This window comes from Pteronotus mesoamericanus, unplaced genomic scaffold (genome assembly GCF_021234165.1).
Source record: "Pteronotus mesoamericanus isolate MK-2021 breed Mesoamerican mustached bat unplaced genomic scaffold, CSHL_Meso_final contig_591, whole genome shotgun sequence".
Taxonomy (NCBI): domain Eukaryota; kingdom Metazoa; phylum Chordata; class Mammalia; order Chiroptera; family Mormoopidae; genus Pteronotus; species Pteronotus mesoamericanus.
In genome coordinates, this window is record NW_026555208.1 from 444840 (window position 1) to 472029 (window position 27190).

Genomic DNA, 27190 nt, shown 5'->3' on the forward strand with positions numbered 1-27190 from the left:
TTACTTCTGCCAGACCCTGTATATTGTAAAGTAAGAAATGATATTTTAAAGTGTTATAAGAAAAAATCATTTCAATTTATAATTCTGATCTAGTAAAATTTTTCTCATAATTAAAAAAGATATAAAGACATTTCAGATAAAATTGCACTAGAAAAGAAGGTTAAAGTTTTTCAGGCTGAAAGAAAACGATAGCAGATATAAATTGGTACTTAGGTTAAAAAATATAGAGTACTACATGCAATAAATATGAAGGAAAATATAATTTTTGTAATTTAATACTTTATTTCCATGTCTCTTTATCATGTAATGCGAATTGTGGTATAGCTATAAAATGAAATATTATCCAGCAATAAAAATAAATAATGTATGAAGCACATGAATGGCTCTCAATATAATCATGCTGAGAGAAGACAGACCAAAATAAAGAAAAAAGAGCATATACTTTTTTAATACATTCATGTAAGATTTAGAACGTTGGCAAACTAACCTGTGGTAACAAAATCATGTCAGTGTTTGAGACAAGTTAGTTGGAGAAAGGTAGCTGGGAAAGAGTACAAATGAGCAAAAAAACTTTTGGGGACAATGAATCTGTTCGATCATGAGTGTGGTGATGATTTAATAGGTGTATACACATGTCAAGTTTATCCAATTGTACACTCTAAATTTGTTCAATTTATTATATGTCAATTAAATCTCAGTTAAGCTATTTAAATGTTAGTAAATTAGATCTGTATGAGATATTATAAGATCATGAGAAGGGTATAAGCTTAGGTATAAGCTGATAGGGAGTGTGGTAGGAGGATAACAAAAGGCATCTTCAGTGCCTTGATAATAGATCTGTGTGTGTGGGGTGGGGAAGGTGCAGTACTAGGGTATCAAAGGAGGAAGCATATTGGGCATTGCAGAGTTACAGGATGAAGGAATGATCAGATCCCAGAAACCACAAAATGTTTATGCAGCACTCCAACTATGTGTGTGTTTCTGGAATGTAGGGTCTGTAAGATTAGGTTAAATCAAGTGTTGAAGGAGGTCATGAAGAAGATGTGACCACTGGTTCACTCTCAAGCTGGACGTGGGCAGTCCATGGCTCCTCATCCCTTACCCTGTCTCTGGAGAGTACGCTCTGCTCGCCATTCCCACCATGGGATCCAGATTTCAAGGACACAACCTTAAGAGAGCAATGTGTTGCTGAGACCATCTGGATGGTATATATGACTGAACCCTGTTTGGCTTCTACATAAACTTTTAAGTGCTGGTAGACAGGTGCTGAGATCTACTTCTAGACACAGAAAACATTCCTCATATGTTAAGTTCCTCTACTTTTTAAACTTGTTTTCTGGATGGTCTGCCTCTTTCTTTGGTTTCTCATTGCCCTCGGTGTAAGGGGGACATTTTGTGAACCAACATCAAGAAGGACTTTATGGATAATGCTTAAATATTTCATCTTTCCAGTGTCCACTTAAAACATCACTTCAAAAAAGTATCTCTGAAATCCCATTGATTAAATGGATTCACCCTCCTTTGTGTCCTTCCTCTAAGCTGTGCTGTCAGCCATTAAAGCACCTGTGACTTACTGGAGAATTATATGTTTAAATCCTATTTTCCCTAATTATTTAAACTACTCCCACTAAAGAAACAATATTCTATTTTGTTTTCTGTATACTTTAAATAGGAGGTGGCCCAGCAGAGATAAATAAATATAATCTAAATGAGTTACTATGTAGAGGATAAATCAAATATTGGTAAAAGAGGCTAAATCAAAAATATATGGGTAATATATTTTCTTTGGAGAAGAAATTCGAGTTGTATATGGCATCTATCATTCAAGAACTATAGTATCTCAATGCAGTTTTTGAGGGCTCAGAGCATTTCATTTATCTGCTAGGAAGTGAGGAGCAGGGTTTTAACTTTATTCAAAGAGCTAGATAGAGTTAATATGCAAATCAGAAGAAAAACATATTTGATTCCACATATTACCCAAACATTCAAGAAATACAATCAAGTGAGGTCCTTTTGAGCTTAATTTGTGGCATTCTAGGTTTTTAGTTGAAAGAGAGTTTAAAAGTTATTAAATTGTACCCTTCTAAGCTGTTTACTTTTACATGTAAATTATACTTTCTTTAGAGGCTGTTAGTTTCCCCTTAACAACCTGAGGTTTTTCAGGTTGACACTGACATTTTCAGAAGAAACATGGTTTTTTCCCTTTGGACAGGGACTGTTCTGATGTCAGGGGAAGCACCAAAATGTATTCAGTCAGTGGTTTTGAATGAGTAATTGATCGGTTGAAAAGTACAATATACCTTTTCTCTGAAGTGTCTTCAATCAGAAGGTTATCACAAGGAATATTTTGTCCCTGGGGCTCAGAACTTTTTGGGGTGGAGCATCTTCAGAATGCGTACCCAAATCTCTTTGGTTTTTACGCTGTAGACAATTGGGTTGAGCATTGGAGGTACAAGAAAGTGCAAATAGGAGAGAAGCATATATATCTGAGCTGGTAGTTTCTTTTTCCCAAAGCGATGGATTATGGACAGGCTGACTAGTGGGGTATAAAAGAGTAGTACAGCACAGATGTGGGAAATGCAGGTGTTGAAGGCTTTGAGCCGCTCAGCATTGGAAGTGATGCTCAATACTGTCTTCAAGATCAGCACATAAGAAAGGAGAATGAGTACAGCATCTGTCCCCAAAGTGGAAAGCATGACAAAGAGCCCAAAGCTACTGTTCACGAGAGTGCTGGAACTGGCCAGCCTTAGAACATCAGGGTGAACACAATAAGAATGAGACAGGGCATTCATAGGCTGAAACTGTAGTCTTCCAAGGAGTACAGGCAGGGGCAGATGAAGAGCAATGCTACGAGTCACAATGGCCAGCCCAATGGCCCCAACACGCTTGGTCGTGAGAATGGTGGCATAGCGTAAGGGATCTCGGATAGCCACACAGCGGTCAAAAGCCATGGCCAATAGCACAGCTGATTCAATGACTGAGAAAGTGTGAATGAAGAAGACTTGCATAAAGCAAGTTGCAGCTCCCACCTTCCTTTGGCCCAGGAGAAAGACTGCTGCCATTGAAGGCAGTGTAGAAACTGAGAGGCCCAAGTCAGCCATTGAAAGCAAGGAAAGGAAGAGGTACATGGGAGTGTGCAGGCTGGGCACAGACTTGACAATGTGCATTATCATAATGTTGCCCAGCAATGAGAGACCATAGATAAGACAGATAGGGATAGCTGTCCAGCAATGAGCAGTCTCCAGTCCTGGGAAATCCATCAGTATGAAGCAGAAGCTGCTGGCATTATTGTTGCTAGGAATTGCCATCACTCTGAGGAGGACTTGCCTGGAAAAATTATTAAGAGGACAAAAAGTTATCTGTCACAACATTTTATTATTATCTCATCCCATTGGGACTCATAGTCCTTGCTTCCAGAATAACATTGCTTTACTTCTTCTCCTCTCATACTACCAAACCCATTCCTTTAGGCGTCATCAGTAGAGAGGGGTGCTGCCTATGTTTTTGTAGTTTGCCTTAGTTTTAAGAAGTATATTTGAGTCATTCAGATAGAGAAATTCCTTCCTCATTTGAAGATGTTTCAAGGTTTGAAAAATGGAAACTGAAATTGTGTTAAGAACACAGAGTTTGTGTACATAAGCTAGATTAGTTTTCATACCTGAATACAAAGTTCTAAAGAAGCTTAGATAAGGATAATTGTATTTAATGGCTGCATGGGAGTTAGAAAATAAAGTATAAGAATGTTAACACTGACTCTGAGCTCCTGATATTACTTGAGTGTGTGTGTGTAATGAAAGAGATTCAGATTGATTAAAATAATATCAGAAGATTTTTAAAATAAAAATTACACATATATGTTTGGAAAAAGACTCAAGATTAAAATAACGTCATGATAAGAAAACAGCAGGAGGGGTTTGTGCTTGATGTGAATATTTATTGGATTTGAATCCCTTCTCAATCTTTGTTCCAGGGTGCTCTCTCAAAATGTTTGAATAGCTTGTACATATATGTGAGAGGAAAAAGATGAAGACTAGATAATATTTGAAGTTGAAAACACAATATACTCTTTATAGCGTCACCCATTTACTGAACTCCTGCTATGTACTCAATGTAAAATAATGAAACAATATAGAGCTTTCAACTTTGAAGCTCCAGTAACCCACTGTTCAATATAGACATATCCATAAACTAATTCATGAAGACATTAACCATGGGACAGATAAAAGGTCTCAACTGTGAATCCACACTCTGCTTTCTATGGCTTACATTTTTAAAGAAGGATTTTGGATACCTTCAAGAACACTTATTAAAAGAAGTTATAAAATGTGAAATCTGAGTACACAGAGTTCAAAAGAAACTTTGGTCATATATCTAAAGTCCATCTGGATGATAATTTTCTCTCCCAACATCTTAGGAAAATTTTCTTAACAATGAAGACCTCAAAATTCTTGGACAGCCATTTTTGTGTCAGCTGTGACCAGCAGAACAATCTTCATTATATTCTAATTTTCTTTTACAAACTAATTGTAATGATGTTCTATAAAGTTATGCAAAATACTTATAATCCCCACTCCGTATCTCAACCTGAAGTCTAAGAAAAACCTGGAGAAAAAATTCTATGAAGGGCGAACAATGGTGTCAAAATTAAAACAAACATGATCATTGAACAGCAAACAAATATTGGCAGTAATTATAAGGCAAGTTATGGAATAATAGTAATAATAGTAATGGCAAAAAAAAATCCCACTTATAATAAAAGCAAAAGGCAGAGGCAAGCCTAATGGATTTGAGAAAAGATTTGTAATAGAAAGAAGAAACCTGAGTGTTTGTGTAAGTATACTTGTGGAGATGTGACAGTGGGTGAGTACTAGGAGTCATCTATGTTGTTCTAATAAAAATTCTCTCTGAATTTTGACTACAGAGGAAGCATCATGCACCAATAGAATTTATATCCACCAGCTGCCTCTGAAAAGTTTTACTTATAGGCTGTTAATCATAGCGTGTTTTCAAAAGAAAAAAAAAAAAGCGTTACCCCCAAAATGTAATACACTGAAATTCTTCTAAGCGTAGAAAGTTTATCATTATTAATAAAATAAAACATCTGAGATTCAGAGTTAATATTTCTGGGAAAATATTTAACAAATTGATATAAATAAAATAGCAACTCCACTCCTGAAACATAACAAGAGTAGAAAAGGAGATAGTTTTATATTCAGAAGACATGCCTAAGGTGATATGTGACAAACTTGTGATCCATGCACAAATGTGAATTGTCTGGAGGCTACTTGGAAGTCTTCATTTTGATTCCACCTTCTAAGAATGTCAGAGAAGAGAAGCTACTACTCTCAGACTTTTAAGCTTAGACATAAGCATTGATTCAGCCAGTGTGCCTGAGTCTGTCCAGGGATAGGTCTTGAGCTGTATAGGAACCTAGGAACATCACAAATATGAGCTGCCATCTTCCCAAAGAGAATGGATCCTCACAAAACATAAGGGTGGGTGGGAAGAATCAGGGACACTAGGAACATGGGGAATTACCTGAGACAGGAAAACAAGAAAGGTAAATGAGTAATGAGCACTGCATTTTGTGAATAGTATCAACTAATACTTTCAGCATAATTTAATGACTTTTATGGGTCAACCACACTGCTGTACTTTCCAGAGAGGTAATGTAATATATAAAGCCAGATTCGGATAACATGTTTATCCAAAGTACAGCATTTCCCCCGAGGTAGCTGTGGTGATAAATAATGATAAGAGAAAGAGATCTTCCTAGGAGATCCAGTCGTGGCTGTGTTTAAGAACTGAGTAGATAAAATCAAGCAGGGGTTGGAAGTATGTTTTTCCCTGTGGGCCGATGTGTGAATTTTCCCTCCCACATGAAACTTTGACATGTTTCCTGACACAAAGTGAACATCAAAAAAAAATCCTATCTTGTTTATTTGAGTTTTGCCAGAAAAAAAAATCGTAGACAAAATTTTCATATTTTTCGAGGTCATCTTGTCCAAATTTTGCTAATATGACTCTACAACATCTCTAAAAAGAATGTGAAACCCTGCATCTCAGAAATCTTTTAAAAAACATGTACAACTTTCTGAAAAACATTATCAAATATATATCATACTTGACTTTAAGGACAAGAATTGAGTGATAGAAAGGAAGGTCCAGAGATCTTTTCCCAAAACTATAGAACATATCATCTAAGAATATTGGAAGTACTGTGTACACCTAAGAAATGCCCTTCCTGCCTCAGAGATCCTTGTACAGAATTTGAAACCATATCTAGGATAGCTCATGACTTCTCTCGATTCCATCCCTGGTACATATGCAACATGATTTGAGCTAATCTAGCCTGAGGTGTTTTTCTCACTCACCAGACCCTGGGACAGAGGCACAAGTTCTGTGGATTGTGAGGCAGCTTGTGCCTCTTGAGGCTCCTTTACTTGAGCATAGTGCCAAGTGAGCAGGTTTATAAAACACTGGTTCTGCCTCTCCCTGGAGGCTCACATCCAATCCTTGTGGTATAGGCTTTCAGCGAAGCATCAAATGGGCATGAGCCAGATAGAGTTCTGTATTGCTAATCCTTGTGAGTCTTTGCCAGTTCTGCAGATGATATATGATATAAGCTTAAGACATGCAGCCAGTGCAGCTTCATGCTTCCTCTTTTCTCTTCCAAGGTTATTGTCTTTTTATCTCCTTAGAGATAGAAGTCATAACATAGACCATAGCTATTGTGGCCCCAGGATCATCTTGCATCATATTTGTATCTTTAAAACATACAATCCTTTACATCCTCTAAATCCATCCTTTTTTCTTAAATTATAAATATCTTTGAGGGTGGGTAAGAGTAAAATATCTAGAGCCTTATTTCCATGAGTGATAATATTAATAGATATCCTCCAGGAAAAATTCATTTTGCACTAATTAGTCTTTGATACAATAACATACAGCTTAGTTTTAACTGCTGTTGTCTTTTTTCCTTCCCCCTCTCTCCTCAAAATGAATTCTTCACATTCTATCAGTGAATATGTCAATTGGAAGTGGTGGAGAAGATTTAAAAGGATTCACCAGGAGCATATAAAAGGGACCTGAATTTTGTTTTTAAGCTGAGGAAGAGTGATATAGGATACAACTTTTGGTTGCAATAGGTATGGTGCTGGACAGGAATGGCCTGGGAAATTGAGATGGGAGCCAAGTTGGAGATTAGGTAGAGGAGCCATCTCAGGTGTACACAACCAATCTTTAGTTCAGTGATTCAACTGAAACACTCGCACAGCTCAAAGTAAAATTACACTCATGGCTGAGATTCAATATAGCAAAGGACACTGTGAAAGAACAGTAGGAAACAATATACATAGGTAAAGGCAAGAGAAGTAACATATAAGCATCCAAAAATTTCTTCTCTGAAAGAGTGTCTCTAGCTGCGAACCTCAGAGATATATGAGAGATATCTCTGCAGGGAAGCCAATTTGAGTTTCAGGATCCAGAGTTCTTAACTGGTGCTGGTCACATATTTCTGTGTCTTCAAAATATCAGTGTAGTGTCTTTGCTGATTTCTGACTTCTTACCTTCCTCTTACGTGGACCTGGCGACTGCATTAGGCCCACTCAATAAATTGAGGATGATCTTCCCATTTTAAGATCTCCTTAATCACACCTACAAAATTCCTATTGCCATACGAGGTAATATATTCACAGGTTAAGATGTGGAGATAATTTGGTGGGCCATTATTCAGCCTCTCACAGGAAAATAAAGATATAAGAAGAGTGAGGAAAAGTAATTGGTTAAAAGGGCAGAATATAGGTCAAAATAAATTTCCTGTAGCTATACAGGGATTAAAATAAAGAGATAAGATGAAAGTCTCATACAAATAGGGATAGAAGATGTAATAAAATCACTCCAGCAACTCTCATGAAGAGATTAGGATTAAGACTGAAGATGTTAGAGAAATGGGGAGAATATGCAGAGTTCTAGGCATATCTTCAATCCTATTAATGGTAGTGGATAGTATATATATAACAAGAGACAGGAATAACTGGAGAACTGAATCTCTGGAGCACCTTTTTATTTGCTAGACATCAGAGATTTGTTTACAACAGTGAAAATGAATATAGTCAGGCTACATGTAAGAATGAGTAAATCTCAAAAAAAAACACGCTGTAACTCAAAAATTTTTTTAAGGTTTTATATTTTTTTATTTTTAGAAAGAAGGGAAGGTAGGGAGAAAGAGAGGGAGAGAAACGTCAATGTGAGAGAGAACCACTGATCGGTTGCATCTAACATGTGTCCTAACCAGGAACCGAGCTCGCAACCCAGTCACGCCCAGTGACCAGAAATCAACCCAGTGACCCTTTGCTCTATGGAACAATGCCCAACCAAGTGAACCACAGTGTTCAGGGAAAAATAGTCTTGATTTTTGAAAGAAAGCACTAAAAACAATTCCACATAACATATATATATACTTATTATATATGCTGATGCATATGCTTGTTGTATATACATATACACATACATTAAATATAATAAAACAAGGAAGAGAAAGATAAATGACAAAGTCAAATTTGTGTGGTTACTTTTGGGGACTGAGGATGAAGTTTATGATTCAGCAATAGACAAAGAAATCTTTGCCTTTATTATATATAACTTGTACTTAATAAACTTTAAATTGTGGAAAAATATTACAATTAAATAGAACTAAGGGAAAACATAAATCTGTTGCATAATTCTCTTCATCTTTTTAATACTAAAACATTTTCTAATAATAATATAACATTAACAAAAGAGAAAAAGAGAATGGGTAAAAAGCAAAATTGAACATCTCAATGACATTAAAATAAATTTATTCAAAGGTGAAAACAGTTTTATCTTCTTTGAATAAAGGAGGTTACAATTCCTTTTTGATTGGAATGGAGAATTTTATGGCATATCTAGAAAAAGATTCCTTTATATATATAAAAGTGAAGAGAGTGTATGATGTGAAGTATAAATGACTGGAAGATAGTCATAAACATGTAAAATTGCAGCTTTGGAATGTGGAAAAAAGCCATCAAAAGTAGAAAATATAGTTATTTAAGTTGACTTCAAAATTAAGTTTAGAGTTGCAAAGTACAAAAAACAAGAAAGAATAAATATGAATGGAGTTTTTCCTGGAGTACTATGGTCTGTAATGAATATGAAAGACAATGAAATAACAATGTTGTCATAGATTTAGAGGTGAAAGTTTGAAGGACATAGACTAGAGATCTCAAGGCCAAAGTCCAGCGGCTATGAAGTCAGGGTGTGAGAATGCTTGAAAGCCAGAACACTATACTGGAGACTGAGAGTCTGGCACGAGAAATGTTAGTGCAAATTTAGGTAGAGATTGTTGACGTAATTTACATGGATTTATACTTCATTTTAATATTAGATATTTGTTTGTTTTTTCCTCTTGTCTCCTACTTTGACAATAATATTGTTAAGAAAACAAGCCACTGTGAAAGCAAAAACTTAGTTTAACTCAGTTATCTCCAACTCCTCAAAAAGTAAAAAATAAAGTAGGCATTTACTAAATAACTACCACTCTATCAAGTATGATATTTATACAGATGATAACAAATAGCAACTCTAGCAAGTATGATATGTATACAGATAACAAGTAGCACTTTACTCATTCTGTGGAAATACTACAAACTTCTCTGACCAAAATATATGAACCATTGTACTAAGAAATAATAAGCATAGTTCATTATTTCAAATTTTTAATTTACTGAATAATTTATATTGTTCAATATGTTTTCATTTAAATCATAGAATAGAAATAGTTATCCAATCTTATATTATTCAGAAGAGTCAGGGTCAAACAGAGTCTCTGTGTGCATTTGGAATATTAGCAAGCTCTTTGTTTCATGAAACATCCTTTCTGTGTTAGGATGGTACTCATTCATATTATAAATATGACTTGGGAAGTTCCTGATCCTTTTTTGATGAAGAGTTTCAGAATTTTATCTCGTATCTGCGTGGTTTTTACCACATACACAATAGGGTTCATCACAGGAGGAATGAGAAAATGCAAGTTGGCCATGGTTACATAAATATGTGAGGGAAGTTTTGGGCCAAAGCGGTGCAGTATAGACAGGCAGATCATGGGCGTGAAGAAGAGGGTCACGGCACAAAGGTGAGAAATACAGGTGTTGAGAGCCTTGAGTCTGCCACAATGGGATGCAATGCTCAGCACAGTTTTCAGTATCAGAATATATGACAAAAAGATAAGGAGAAAATCAAGTCCCATAGTGGATAGCAGCACAAACAGTCCAAAGATGCTATTGATCCTGGTGTTGGAGCAGGAGAGCTTTAAGATGTCAGGATGCAGGCAGTAAGAATGAGAAAGTACATTGGAGTGACAGAAGCACAGCCTTCTCAAGAGGATAGGCAGAGGTATCTGTATAGTTAAGGTTCGCACTACAATGGCCAGACCTATCTTGGCAATTACACTATTGGTAAGGATGGAAGAATAACGCAATGGACGAGATATGGCCACAAAACGGTCAAAGGCCATTGCCAGTATGACAGCTGACTCAAAATCCTGGAAGGTGTGGATAAAAAACATTTGCATGAAACAAAGTGAGAAGGTGATCTCCCGGGCACCCAGCCAGAAGATCCTCAGCATTGTAGGGAAGGTGAAGAAGGACAGGCCTAGATCAGAGGCAGCTAGCATGGCCAAGAAGAGGTACATAGGCACGTGGAGGGTCTGTTCTCGCCAGATAACTGCAATGATGGTCATGTTGCCCAAGAAAATGATGAAGAACATGACAGTGAAGGGTGTGGAGATCCAGATGTGCACAGCCTCCAGGCCAGGTATGCCTGTCACCAGGAAGGTGGAGAATGTGGAGTTTGTACTATTGACATGAGGCATGATGCCAGGGTAGCATGTATCTCCTAAAATAAATTCAGTGTTCAAAAGCAAATATTAAAACATAGCTCTATGCTTTTTAAACTTTGAGGGCATATACCTTGGAATAAATAATTACTAACCTTAAGAAAACTTTAATTCACTACTGATTCTATTTGTGTAATACTCATATTTAAAATATAAGTCCAAACTAGAAAATACTTATCCTGTTGATTAAATTCTCCAGATGTTAGCTAATTGAAAGGAAATAAAAAGTCTTCTGTCTACTTCCATGTGTTTGACTATTTTGTATTCCTCACATAAGTTATACCGTGTAGTATTTGTCATTCTGCATCCAGTTTATTATTCCTAGCCTAATGGCCTCCAGGTTCATCCATGTTGTTACAAATGACAGGATTCACTTCTTTTTAAATGAATAATATTCCACTATATGCATGTGCTATATTTTCTTTATCCATTCCTCTATCAATGGGCATTTAGGTTGTAATTTACCTAAGTCATACAAGTGATATAATGGTATTTTAAATTAAATACTGAAATCCTCAATAAAATAATGTAGATTCACACCTTGCCTTATCATTACAGAAACACACTGTTCTATGAAATTTCCCAGCCCTGGTCAACAATATTACATGTTAGACTAGTGATTAATAGCATGCTTTCACATGCTTTTTATGCAAAAGATGAATATAGACATTGAAAATAATAATTTAGAAAACTTTATATACATTTGACAAAATTCTGTTTCTTTTTCTTTAATAATAAAATTTAGGTTTTGTATTTTAGATGCATTTTTATTACTTTGTACCATTTCATTTTTATTTATTTTTTACAATGAAACTAAACAAGTGTTACATACACACTCTTCACATCTTTATGAAGTCATCCCCACTAAAAATAAACTCGTGCATGAACTAATCACCATGATTTCTCACCACCTTCACTCACTAATGTCATTGCTGTTTTTTTCCTTTGGTGGGCCTTAGGAAGTATGCCCTTCAAAATCTCCAGTGCCTTCATGGGACATACAGACTCTAACGGTAATAGTTTAAGTATTTCCCAGGTGCTTTAATTAAAATTTTACTTGAGTCCAATCCTTGATAAAGACAGAGTACTAGAGAAAACAATAAAAATATAAAAGACTCTTCCTGAAAGTCTCACCCTTCTTGTCCACCTGTTAAAGGTGAGAAGCATAAGACTCTGCCAAATCTTTTGGCTTTCATTTAGAATACTATTTAATTTGTCAAAATCTCATCCTGGATCATTTTGGGTGAGATTCTCAGAAGTGATCAAAATGATCAATATTCTACATGCTAATACTAACAAAGAAATAAAATTAAAATTAGTCCCAGCAGCTTACTAACAATATTTTTAAATTTAGAATTATGCTAGGACAGAGAAGAAGGAAGAATGTATAGAAAATTCACTCTCATTTCATAAGAGCACATTCTGCCTATTCTAATCTGCTGTCAGATATCCTTTCAATGTCTTTTGTCATCCATTAGTTCTTTGGCATTTTCAAAATATCACAGGGCTGAGCTAAACCTCATCTCAATGTTCTCATAAGCACGGATAGTTCTCCACTTATTCAATTTAAAAATACTTTAAGCCCACACTTTCTTTATGTGGCTCGGTGCCATTGTCCAAACATCTCAGGGTTAAAAAAAAAATTAAGGCTACTTGCACAGAAAGATGCATTCTTCAGACCCAGTGATTCCTTGTATTACAGGTTACAATTTCTCTACTCACTAATTTATCCCAAGTCTCTGAAATTTGTTCTATTTCCAACTAAACTCAGATAAACCTTGTTTTTACTCTCACCTGACATCTTAAGGCAGCCTGGTTGCTAAAGTCCTGAAAAGGCAGTTTTCCTTTCCATGTATAAGGTCGAAAATATCTGTGACTTAATTTGAGTTGCTTTATTATTGATGCAGCTTTCCTCTGAAAACAGTGACCTCCTGGGACTGCATCTCTTCTCAATCTGAGAGTTCTCGTTAATTCTTTTTACTTCTTAGGAATACTCCAAAAATGGCTCAACTTCTGGGAATTGTTTGCATCAGATGAATTCAAAATAAAGCCTATCAACATAGTTTTATAACGTGTTGGCATGAATTCAGTTCTGTTCAAAATCAATTTAAAATTATTTATATACATATGTGTCATTCATGTTTTATAATATAAATTGGGAAGTCTAAAATTTTATTTCATCAAGGCTTCTCATTAAATTTTAATATAACTTCAATTTATGTATGTTTTGGACATGAAACACTATTCACTGTGTGTAGAACTTACTTTAAGTATTCAGAAATAATAAACTGTATTTGCTTTCCTGCCATCAACCTTCATCCCCCAAACACACAAGACTGCCCTCCACAAACACATAAATACATGGTGATGGCCCATTTCCCCCCTTCCTCCAGGCCTCAGCAGCCACCATTCTATCCTCTGCTTTGAATTTGACTATTTTAGATACCTCATATAAGTGGCATCACTGAGTATTTGCTCTTCTACTATTGGACTATTTCATTTAATACAATATTCTCCGGGTTCATTCAAATGGCAAAATTTGCTTCTTTTTAAATGTTGAATAATATTTCATTGTATGTATATACAACATATTCTTTACTTATCTGCCAATGGACATTAAGATTGTTTCAATGTCTTGGCTAGTGTAAATAATGCTGCAATAAACATGAGAGGGTAGATATCTCTTTAAATTTCTTCAATTCAAAACATGAGAGGGTGGCAATATATATTTTTTTTCCTCCAGAAGTGATAATTGCTGAATCATATGGTAGTTTTAGTTTTTTTAAGAAAATTTTTATTTTATTTTTTTCTACTGTTCAAATACATTTGTCTCCACCTTCCAGCCACCACTTTCCCCTGTCGCCCTCCCCCACCTCTCTCCTTCAATCCTTCCCCACTTTGGCTTTGTCCATGGGTCCTTTATACATGTTCCTTGACTTGACCCTTCCTTTCCCTTTCCCCACCCTGGCTTCCCTCCTTCCTTCTTGATTTTGTGTGTTTCTTTTTCCTTTCAATGATGCTGGTTACATTTTCCTTGCTTGCTGTTTTGTTGGTTAGGTTCCACTTATAGGTGAGATCATATGGTATTTGTCTCTGGCCCCCCTGGCTTATTTCACTTAGCATAATGCTGTCCAGTTTCATTCATGCTGTCATGAAGGGTAGTAGCTCTTTTTTCTCTGCTGTGTAGTATTCCATTGTGTAAATGTATTATAGTTTTTTGATCCACTCATTTACTGGTGGGCACTTAGGTTGCTTCCAGCACTTGGCTATTGTAAGTTGTTGTGCTATGAACATTGGGGTGCATGGGATCTTTTGAACTGGTGTTTTGGGATTCTTAGGATATAATCCCAGCAGTGGAATTGCTGGGTCAAAGGATAGTTCCATTTTTAGCTTTTTGAGGAAATTCCAACTTGTTTTCCACAGTGGCTGCACCAGTCTGTATTCCCACCCACAGTGTACTAGGATTCCCTTTTCTCCACAGCCTCGCCAGCACCTGTTGTTTGTTGATCTGTTTATGATGGCAGTCCTGACCAGTGTGAAGTGGTATCTCATTGTGGTTTTAATTTGCATTTCTCTGATGGCTAGTGATGTTGAACATCCTTTCATATTATCTCTGGGCCCTCTGTATCTCTTCCTTGGAGAAGTGTTTGTCCAGGTATTTTGCCCATTTTTTAATTCGATTGTTTGTCTCCTTCGAGTGGAGTCATGTGAGTTCTTTATATATTTTGGAGATCAAACCCCTATCTGATGTATCATTGGCAAATATATTTTCCCATGTGATTGGTTCCCATTTCATTTTGCTGATGTTTTCTTTAACTGTGTGGAAGCTTCTTATTCTGATGAGGTTCCACTTGTTTATTCTTTCCTTTATTTCCTTTGCTTTAGGGAACATGTCGGTGAAAATATTGCTGCATGGGATATCTGAGAGTTTCCTGCCTATGTTCTCCTCTAGGACTTTTATGGTGTCGCTACTTTCATACATCTTGAGTTTTTTGTGTGTATGGTGTCAGTTGGTGGTTGAATTCAATTTTTTATATATAGCTGTCCAGCTTACCCAACATCATTTGTTGAAGAGGCTATTTTTACTCCATTTTATGCTCCTGCCTCCTTTGTTGAATAGTAATTGACCACAGAGACAGAGGTTTATTTCTGGGCTTTCTTTTCTGTTCCACTGATCTATGTGTCTGTTCTTGTGCCAGTACCATACTGTTTTGATTACAGTGGCCTTGTAATATAGTTTTATGTCCAGTATTGTGATCCCTCCAGCTGTTTTTTCTTTCTAAAAATTGCTGTGGCTTTTTGGAGTTGTTTATGGTTCCATATATATTTTTGAAATGTCTATTCTATGTCTGTGAAATATATCATTGGTATTTTAATGAGGATTGCATTGAAAATATAAATTGCTTTGGGTAGTATGGACATTTTGATGATGTTAATTCTTTCAATCCATGAACATGGTATATGCTTCCATTTATTTGTGTCTTCCTTAATTTCTTTCTTCAGTGTTGTGTAGTTTTCTGAGTACAGGTCTTTTACCTCCTTGGTTAAGTTTATTCCTAGGTACTTTATTTTTCTTGTTGTTATAGCAAATGGGATTTTTTCCCATGTTTTCTGTTTCTGATATTTCAGTGCTGGTGCACAAAAATGCCTGTGATTTCTGAATATTGACCTTGTATCCTGCTGTTTTGCCAAATTCACTTATTAGGTCAAGTAGTTTTTTGGTGGAGTCTATAGGGTTTTCTATGTACTCTATCATGTCATCTGCATACAATGATAGTTTTACTTCCTCCTTTCCAATTAGGATGCTTTTTATTTCTTGGCTATTGTAAGTTGTTGTGCTATGAACATTGGGGTGCATGGAAGTCTGACTGACAAGAAAGTCTGACAGCTGTGGCTAGAACTTCCAATACTATGTTGAATAGAAGTGGTGAAAGTGGACCTCCTTGTCTTGTTCTTGATCTTAGTGGGAAAGCTTTTTGTTAACTAGAATTAACAATTCCAACTTCATTTCACATAATTGGGCTAAGACTATCCTAACCTTCTACCCACCTGGGCTAACTAATAAATGTTGCTTTAAAAGTATCTCTAACTTATTGAGCATAAAAAATAGGAAGAATTCAAGAAAGAAAAAACTTTGCACATGTAAAAATATTAGTAAAATACTGTTGTATGAAATTAAATTGTTAATCAATTGTGAAAATCAATAAACATGAAACAAGGAGTAATGAAGAAAGTGTCTTTTAGAGAACTGAAGAGTAACGCAACACAACAAACTATATGTCACTTCAAATATGTAAAGTAAAACGTAATTTTCAATCTAAGTAGTAATTAAATAAAGAAAATTTGCATGATAAATTTAAGCAAAGTCTATAGCTGAAACTAAAAATCATGGCCAGTGCAGGTTAAGAAAATAAAATACATTAGTACCTTTTACGTCTCAGTTTCTTTATGTATATTGAAATAGACAAAGAAAAATCATTTCAGTTGTTGAGTTGCAATAATGACCATTTACTGTTATGGTTATTTTCCAAAAATTAATTAGTAATGCTGTTCAAGGTGTTTAAGTTCCTTTTTTGATGAAGAGTTTCAGAATTTTATCTCGTATCTGCGTGGTTTTTACCACATACACAATAGGGTTCATCACAGGAGGAATGAGAAAATGCAAGTTGGCCATGGTTACATAAATATGTGAGGGAAGTTTTGGGCCAAAGCGGTGCAGTATAGACAGGCAGATCATGGGCGTGAAGAAGAGGGTCACGGCACAAAGGTGAGAAATACAGGTGTTGAGAGCCTTGAGTCTGCCACAATGGGATGCAATGCTCAGCACAGTTTTCAGTATCAGAATATATGACAAAAAGATAAGGAGAAAATCAAGTCCCATAGTGGATAGCAGCACAAACAGTCCAAAGATGCTATTGATCCTGGTGTTGGAGCAGGAGAGCTTTAAGATGTCAGGATGCAGGCAGTAAGAATGAGAAAGTACATTGGAGTGACAGAAGCACGGCCTTCTCAAGAGGATAGGCAGAGGTATCTGTATAGTTAAGGTTCGCACTACAATGGCCAGACCTATCTTGGCAATTACACTATTGGTAAGGATGGAAGAATAACGCAATGGACGAGATATGGCCACAAAACGGTCAAAGGCCATTGCCAGTATGACAGCTGACTCAAAATCCTGGAAGGTGTGGATAAAAAACATTTGCATGAAACAAAGTGAGAAGGTGATCTCCCGGGCACCCAGCCAGAAGATCCTCAGCATTGTAGGGAAGGTGAAGAAGGTCAGAGGCAGCTAGCATGGCCAAGAAGAGGTACACAGCCATGTGGAGGGTCTGTTCTCACCAGCTAACTGCAGTCATGGTCACACCGCCCATCAAGGTAATAAAGAACATGGCACAGACAGGTATGGAGATCAAGTATGCAGCCTCTAGCCCAGGAATACCTGTCACCAGGAAGGTGGAGAATAACAAGTTTGTACAATTTATAGGAAACAATGCCGGAGTTGCATGCCTTTCCTAAAATAAAATTCGTTGTCTCAGACACATGTTAAAATTTGACTTAAGCATTTAAATCACTACTTATACTATCTCTTGTTTTAAGCCAACTTTAGATGAGATTAAATGCTGTTTACTAACATAGATCACATGAGCCTTTTGTCTAGGAAGTAAGAATTGTTTTTCATCAAATTCCCATATGGTATGAGTAAATGAAGGAAAATTAATTTAAAAAGTACACTTGTATTTAATTTAGATGCTATTTAATTTATCAGTGATATTTTAAATATCATTGATAATGATAATTTAAAGTAAATTATCAATAATAGACGATATTTTAAAATAAATTTAAAATAAATGTCAAATAAATATTCTTTCAGAAATTCAGGCACATTCATATCTGTTATTATATTATTAGTATTTCATTTCAGAGTACTTCTTACTGACTTGCTCAACTTTGATGCATATTAGACATTGTTATTCAAACTATATATCATGAACACATTTTAATATTCTACTATTTCTACAATGAGATGACTATAGAAACTGAAACTAAACATTTAAAAACTTGCATTAATGTGACATAATATATTATTTTTTTCTTTAATTTAATAATGATAATGATTATTAGTATACAATATTAAAATTATTATTGCATTTTGGATGCATTTTTATTTCACCTTTTTTAAAGATGGTTTTAATTATATTTTGTAAACAATTATTTTTTGATTGAAAATGTTAAATGTACCTTTATTTCATAGTTACGAAGTTATTACATGATCATTCATTGTTCAATGTAAGCATTTTTTATTCAATTGAACATAAAATAATTGTACAGATTGTTTAATTTTTTAAAGATTTTATTTATTTATTAGAGAGAGGGGAAGGGAAGGAGAAAAGGAGGGAGAGAAACATCAATGTGCACAAGAAATATCGGTAAGTTCTTTTTCATCTACCCCTTCCGGGGGACCTGGCCTGCAACCCAGGCATGTGCCCTGACTGGGAATTGAACTGGCTGCCTTTTGTTTCACAGGCCAATACTCAATCCACTGAAACACACCAGCCAGGGCAGATTGTTTACTTTTTTTAATTCATGCTTTTCTGTTCTCCATATAGAGTTAATATTAAATTATAATTAATAAGATCTAAGGATATTTTATACAGTTACTATATATTTGTGTAGCAAGTAGTTCATTTTTAATAATAATAACAAAATTTAAACAATGCTTATTTTATAAATTTAATTTAATCTGGGTGTAGTTACTTATTCATCCAAATATTCAAGAAAACATTATTTTTCTTTATACGCTTAGCTATAAATTTTGTTTAAGATTATTGCAAATATCTAAGAAAGCACAATTAGCAAGTTTTATTGAAGAAATGACAAATCTGTTTAATGTCCAAGTATTAAATATAATATGGAAGGGGACATAATTTTTTGGTCTATATTACCAAAACTTATTTATTCAGAGGAAATTAGTTGTGAATACACTGAGTTCTCTTCTTACAGACAGCAAAATACAGTTTTTTCCTGAGTCCACCCCTCACTGCATTCTGTATTTATAAAGCTAGATAGACACTGCATAGATACTCTTCATATTATATGAAGTCATCCCCACAATGAGCCTTGCAATTATATGCATGTACTAAGTGTCTCAATCTCTCCCTCACCTAGTCTCATTCACTAATGTTATTTTTGGTATTCTCTGTGGGCCTTTGCAGAGATGTTCACTTCCAAAACTTCATTCCCTGAATGGAGCATATTGACCCAGACTGCGGTGGCTAGAGTATTTTCCAGCTGCTGCTGTTTAGACACACCTTAAGTCTCATTTGGTCAGAGTGAGATTCTTAGAGAAAATCATAATAGTAATAAAAAAAACAGCTCTTTTCTATAAAGTCTCACTACCTAGTTCTGGACAAGTCTAGTCAATTTTTCACAGTTCAACCTGTGTCAGTTTGAGGACTCAGGAACATAAGGATAAAGATAAAACATAAATACTGAGTACAAAAAGCATAAGAATCCAGTTCACTTTTCCTGCTTTCATTTGGCAGGCTAGTCGACTTTACAAAATCTCAATCTAAATCGATTTGTCAAAATTTTAGAAACAGTAAAAGAGATTAACTAAAAATTTATGCATTATCTTAAAAATTAAATGTGGACATCTTGGCCAATTCTTAAATAGTCAAACATTACTTTGAGAATAGACTATGGAAAAATAGTGGACGATTAAGGTAAATGTGAAGAGAAAAGGAATGAAAAAGAGGAAAGGAGAAGGAGGGAGGGAGAGGGAGAGATAAGCAGACATGTGAGCATGCAGCAATCAGAAAAAGTTGTTTATGTTCCTGACTTTTCATTTCACTATCCCCATTAGCACTTTAAGCCTTGGTAATGATATTTCTCTCTCTTCAGTAGCCTCATTCCTCAATTATATCATATATTTTTTCTTTGAAAAAGCACTATTACCAACTTCAAAATGTTATTTTTAGGATTATATGAAATATTGTAAAGTGCAAGTATATTGAACAGAAAAATGTAGTGTTAAACAGTGTATCAAATTATACTTACTTGCTTGTAATATAATAAATTATTGTGAAAAATGAAAATAAAAGTCTACCTTTCATTACTTCCCAGGAGTGCTCCACAAATGGACCAAGTACTGGCTACTCTTTTCCATCAAGTGAATTGAAAATCACTCATTAAGTCTTGGTGCCACCTGCATTCACTTTGAAGTTGTTTTTTTAAAAATGCAGTATGTACATTTTGGGGTTATTCATATCTTTTATAATATATTTTGGGATTCTCAGAAGTTAATTGTATCACAGGCATTTCTTTGAACTCTATTATTGTTCAATTTATAATACATGTTTTAGATATGCAATCTTATTGAATGTATGTAGAAACGACCTTTGAATTCCAAAATGATAAATTATTTATACTTCACTATTATCTTTCCACATCCTACACAAACACACCCCACTCACTTTACCAAAACATATACACATAACTGCATGTCAAGGGACTTTTTTATAATGTAGTTTCAAATAAAAATATGAATATATCTTTCAGGCTGGCAACAGCCACAGATTAATGAGACTTACAGGAGTGGTCAAATTTCCACAAATTCACCTAGGAGTATTGTGACTAACAGTAGACCTTCTTTATGATGTCACATTGGCAAGTTTACAGAGTATTTATATATGTCTTGTTTATTTTTTCACATATAAAATTACACTTTTTTTCTCATATCAACTCAGCAAATCATTATATTTGAAGAAAACACATTCAAATAAACTAATTTATTGACCCTATATTAGACAAATAATATGTAGTCAGAATAGAATTCAAAGATCATTCATGGTCCAGAGCATACACTCCCTCAACGAATATATATCAAAATAATACCAAAGTTGTATTTGCATAGTTCTAACATTTTTTGGTAAAGGCTCTGGTCTCTGAAGCAAAGCATTTTTCTCTTCTATGGTGGAGAAGTAATCACATGAAAATCACTTAAATGCAAATGTAGGTTACTCAGCTATCTCCCCTGATTCTTCTCAACCTGAGGCTCTCTATGTCCATAATAATGCTGTGAAATTGAGGCTATTAATGTATGTAAAATAAAGTACCTCAGAGAATTGTGTATTATCTAAAGAAAAATAACTCGCCATTTTTACGTGTGTTTCTGTATTTTTGTTTGTTTAATTAAAAGTAGCCATATTGAAATATGCAATATATTAACATATCTGAACTCATTAAATTTTCTTTGCAACTTAGATTAAAATAAAACAGGCAATTTCTTTCTACTCAAATTTATGAAGATCCATGACCTTTGGGGAAGTATAAATTAAATGAGGGACTTGGAACAAGAGAAAGATATTTCCATATAAGTGATTCCTAAAATGAGGAAACAAATTATTAGATGATATGTTCATATTTATAAAGTTTGATTACTTTTAGGAAAAGGAGCATTTCTTATGCTTATTTTTAATCTTCTGTTGATTTATTAGATATATCAAATCCTAACAGATTAAATTTTTAAAAAGTATTATATTAACATTTACAAATCCAGCAATATATATTTATTTAAAGTATTTATTGAACAACTATATATTAATGTATTAATGGCTGTGTCTATTCATGAGATATTATAGGGAACAATGACTACATGAAATGGCATTACAGAATTCATCAATAAATTTAACCTCCTAGAAGCATTTGAGAATAACGGATAGTATATTGAATTTGAGAATTTGACTAGGCAATATACACCATCCAACTCTAGCTTGGCTAAATATAAAAATTCATTCTATTTTTATCATTGAAATGACAGATAGAACTGATAACACCTGGATCCACATAGAATATATCCAGATTATGAATTTAGAATACTTTCATGAACTATATTATTTGTTCAAGAAAATTCTTGCAGAAGGATTAAAACATAAAGCAATAATAACTTCAGTGTTTGTCTCATTAAATTCCTGAAAATAAATTTATTCAAAAAGTTAAAAATTCCTTTGGGGAAGTGGAAATTATTTGAGAATAAAAGAATACTCACATAGAAAAGCAGCTTAGGTCACTTATCAAACAACAGTTTATGTATCAAGAGTACCTTCACATCCCCTATCACATGTGTCCATCAAGTCTAAGATATTTTCATGAGCTCTATCAATTTTTATTCATTTTTCTCCTTCAAGAGATATCTCAGATCTTCAGTCCAGATCCCAAAACGCTGTAAATATTCCAACCTGACCACATTTTTTTTGAAATACTACTAACAGTATGTCAAAATAGTGTTCTCTCAGTGTAATTAATAAATTATGGATCTATTTATACTTATCTTCCCACCATAGTTCAACACTCATAACTCTTGAATCTTCTGTTTAGGGATCTTCATGATGCAACATTGAGGTTACTGTCATGTTGTGTCTGAGCTTCAGTTTTTCTACATTGAATTCCCAAATATTGAGATCATTTATGTTATATTACAAATTAAAAACACTTGTTTTTAAGTAATCCTTTCATACTTGGTTGAATTAGAAAAGCTTTTACTTGGTGCAAATTTATTTTATTAATAGGCAAACTTTTGTTTGACTTTCTATCTGTTGTTATTGCAAATATTGGTGAGTATATAAGAAGAACTTTATATGGAAGAAAACAGACATAAGACTCATAAGTATGTCCTTGAGATGTCTCAAAAGACTGGTGAATACAGGTCTCTAAGGCACAGCAGAGTTAAAGAACAAATTTTACCTTGAGTAATCTACTGAAAGCTCTATAAGAACTTGTCTCATAAAAAATAAAAATATTTGTAAATGTACAGAATTGAAGTAATACAAAGTTTATTCTCAGATGATAAAATTAAGAATAAATTTAAATCAATTATAGAAAGATATATGTGAACTCCCTTAGATATTTTAAACAGCACATTTTTGAATAAACCATTGAACAAACAGGAAGTCATGAGGGAAATTAAAAGATATTTTTTACCAAGTTAAAATGAAAACATAATATGCAAACATACAAGTAAATTATGCTTTGAGAAAAAGTTACATCATTAAATTCTAATATTTGAGAAGACTGATCACAGATAGTAACAAATATCAAAACATTTATGAAATTGATAAATTCCATGAAAGATGAACAATGCCAAATCATCATACACTCATCTGGAATATAGAAGACTAGAAAATATTTTCCAACATACTTCAGGAAGCCAGCACATTAATAAAAATCTCACAACTCAATAATTAGAAAATAAGTAGTACCATAAAAAGGCAAAAATATTTTAATATTTTACCAAAGAAAAGATACTGAGAGGAAATGTGTTATGAAAAAATATTGAATATCATTTGTCATTAAGAAGATAGAAATTAAAACTGATACCTCTATGCCTCTACATAGTTCTAGAGTATCTCAAAATAAAATCTCACAAGAGCTTGGAAAAGCTCTCAAATTTATATATTGATTATGAAAATGAAAAATGGTATGTTAGGCATAACATCTTTACTCATAGGTATTTTTATTGTTTATGCTATTATAATAGTTCCTGCTTTTTCTTTTTCCCCACTTCAGCCCAGCCCCACACTCTCCCCTTGCTAAATCAATCCCCATCTGTTGTCTGTGTCCATAGGTTATGCATAAATGTCCTTTGTTAATCATTTCACCATCTTTCATCCAGTTGTCCCACCCTTCCCAAGCTGTCACTTGGTTCCATGTATCTATGCTTCTGTTTCTATTTTGTCGGTTTATTGTGCTCATTAGATTCCACATATCGGTAAGATCATGTGATATTTGTCTTTCACTGACTGGCTTATTTCACGTAACATAATAGTTTCCAGGCCTATCCATGTTGTCACAAGGGGTAAGAGTTTCTTCTTTCTTCTCCTTCTCCTCCTCCTCCTCCTCCTCCTCCTCCTCCTCCTCCTTCTTCTTCTTCTCCTCCTCCTCCTCCTCCTCCTCCTCCTCCTCCCCCACCCCCTCCTCCTCCCCCTCCCCTCCCCCCTCCTCCTCCTCCTCCTTTTCCTCCTCCTCCTCCTTCTTCTTCTTCCTTTGCTTTAAACCTCTGAGTAGTATTTCATTGTGTAAATGTACCACAGCTGCTTTTTACTATATTCATGGATTGGAAGAATTAACATCATGAGAATGTCCATACTACCCAAAGCAATCTAAACATTCAACGCAATTCCTATTAAAATACCAGTGGCATATTCACAGAATTAGAACAAATATTCCAAAAATTTATATGGAACTAAAAAATACTCCAAGTAGCCTCAGCAATCCTTCAAAAGAAGAACAAAGCTGGAGGTGTCACAACTCCTGATTTCAAAATATACTATGAGGCCACTCTAATAAAGATAGCCTACTACAAGCATAAGAACAGACATATAGATTAATGGAACAGAACAGAGAGCCCAGGAATAAACCCACAACTTTATGATCAAGTAATATTTGACAAAGGTGTCAAGGGCATACAATGGAACAAAGAGAGTCTCCTCAATAAATGGTGTTAGGAAAACTGGACTGGTATGTGCCAAAAAATGAAACTAGACCACAAAGTTACACCATACACAAGAATAAATGCAAAATGGATAAAAAACTTAAATATAACTCACAAAACCAAAAAAAAATCCTAGAAGAAAATATAGGCAGTAAGATCTCAGATATCTCACATAGCAATAGTTTTGCTGCTGTATCTCCTAGGGCAAGGGAAATGAAGGAGAAACTAAACAAATGGGACTACATCAAATTAAAAGGCTTTTGCACATCTAAGGAAACCTACTCACAGTGTTAAATATAAAATTATGCCCACAGATATACCTGTTACCTGAATGTTTGTCCTACATTCATAATTGTTACAAACTGAAAACAACATAAATATACTTCAAATGGTGAATAAATTAAAAAAAAGTCACAGTTTCATGGATGTAGCTATATACTATAATGCTATTTGACACTAAAAATCAATAAATTTCCTATACATGTGACAACAAGGATGAATGTCAAGAGCTAAGCGAAGGAATCAAAGCAAAATAGCTGTATATAAACTGTATAATTCCATTTTTATGACATTCAGGAAAAACAAACTATAGGGTCAGAAATTTTTTTTAAAAAGTGGTTTCACTAAATCATAGTATATTAAGAAGTCACATATATATGAATGAGATTATAAAATTTAGATTGGGAAAAGCTCTTTTGCATAATGAGGTAGGGAAGGAGACTTCAAAATCTGCAAAAGCATTTGATGTTCTCCATGGATCTGTACCTGAAAACGGAACATATTCATTTAGTCAAATCGAATGGGTGGCCTAGAATTGGTAGGAAAAGTGTTCCTCACAGCGGGAGTCCATGGGACATTTTTGAAAATTTAAGAAATTCATAAATGTGAAGGAAAAGGTGAGAAGTTGTTATACCTCTGTGGATGTAAGTTTATGTGACAGAAATTTAAATATTTAAAATCAATATATTTTGGACTACCAATTGAAGTTGAGGATCTCTCTGTAGAAATGTACACACAAGCACACAAAGGGATATGTAGAAAGATAGAATAATTATTGATATTTGTGAAATATCAACAGTCTAAAAATCAGGAATACAGTTAATACATTATATAACATTCTTATTATGCAATATTAAGTATTAATTTTTTAAAAACATTTTTTGCTTTGTCATAGAAATATGTCTTTCATAAATTCTTGAGAGAAAAAGTATACAATTTGATGTCATCTACTAAGTTACTTTAATATATTTTATTTTCTATTCAAAAAGACACATTTAGTCACAGTTTTGTTTTGTTATCACTGGAGAAAAGATTGGTGTCTTTAACCCTAATTACAGGAAACATTTTTGCATATTTTACACTTTGATACTAGTGTACATATTTACATTAAATGCTTTTAAATAGTTATTTTTATTGCTAAAAAGCTTAACATTTTCTAAACAGTCAGTCTTATCTAGACATAGTTCTGGTTTATATGCTTTTACTTCAGCTTGGTTTTCAAACAGTAGAGAAAGAAATTACTCAGACCCACTATATTATAATATTAAAGCTTTGGGTTTCTTCTCTACAAAAGGGGGCTCTAAGTTGTATAATATCTAAGATATGCTCTCTCCCTTCTCATATCCCTTTGGGAGAAAATAAATTTAAGCTCCTTGGCTGTAAAAGTTCAGAATTCCCAGAGTTTTTTAAATCTCAGCAGAGCTTTCAAGGCACCTGGGAGATCCACTCTTGTGGGTTGTAAGGCATCGTTAAAACCACCACGCCCTTGAAGTCACTCTTCTTTCTATGCTAAAAACGGAAATCGTGTGTCTTACAGGGGAAAACAATTCTGTCAACAGACATACCTGAAAGTGCAAAGGTCATTCATTGTGCAGTGAATGAAGTATTCTAAGAAATAAATTTGGCAGAGACAAATGTATTTGAAAAAATAAATTAAAAAACAATTTTTTAAAAGAAAAAAATAATATTAATATTTACTACCGTTGTAAACCTGAGAATGTCCTTTCAAGTAAATTGGTATAATAACCAGCTACCTAGGGTAAAGGGAACACTTACAGGAATGATTAGTTTTGTAGAGTTAAGATGTGTGAGATTTAGGGATTAAATTGTTTGGGGAATCCTTTGTTTCATAAGTAGTACATTTTACAGTCAAATGATTGGTTTATCTCTATTTTCTTCCAAATAATAATTACCACAGTCATGATCAATTTAAAGAATATCTGTTAATATTATATGTGAATATGTGAATACGTAGCTAGATTTTTAGATCCTCAAATTTTATAGACTGTGTTTCTTGTTTTGACAGCTTTTCCGTGAGTTCTGAAATCAACTTCTCATGCACATAATTTGCAAACATGCATTATATTTGACTAAATGAGTATGTTCTGTTTTCAGGTACAGAGCCATGGATAACATCAAATGCTTTTGCAAATTTTAAAGTCTCTCTCCCCACCTTATTATGCAAAAGAGCTTTTCCCAATCTAAATTTTATAATCTCATTCACACATATATGACTTTTTAATAGACTGTGATTTTTAACAAAACCACATAAAAGTTTAATATGAAATGATAAACTATACAAATAATGTGTTATTATTTTACATAAATATTTTTATATTTCTTAATGATCAGTGTGTTTTTCTAGTGAAATTGTATGACATTTTATTTTATAATGTCTGCAATTCATTTATGCACACATTTGTATTGAATTGAATATTAGAAAAGCTCAGATACAAATAATGATTGATAATTTATAGGTATTGTTTTTCCTGTATTTCATTAATTAA

General features: G+C 34.1%; 2 protein-coding genes and 1 pseudogene across 2 annotated transcripts; all 3 read right to left on the bottom strand.

The window, feature by feature from the left end:
- Positions 1–2360: 2360 nt before the first annotated feature.
- On the bottom strand, positions 2361–3308 carry LOC129076429 (olfactory receptor 51G2-like). The gene has a single exon (XM_054580604.1). It carries the CDS (start codon positions 3306–3308, stop codon positions 2361–2363), a length of 948 nt encoding a protein of 315 aa, XP_054436579.1.
- A 6611-nt stretch (positions 3309–9919) lies between these two features.
- Positions 9920–10891, bottom strand: LOC129076430 (olfactory receptor 51G2-like). The gene has a single exon (XM_054580605.1). The coding sequence runs from the start codon at positions 10889–10891 to the stop codon at positions 9920–9922; it is 972 nt and encodes a 323-aa protein (XP_054436580.1).
- A 5584-nt stretch (positions 10892–16475) lies between these two features.
- On the bottom strand, positions 16476–17400 carry LOC129076387 (olfactory receptor 51G2-like; annotated as a pseudogene).
- Positions 17401–27190: the final 9790 nt, after the last annotated feature.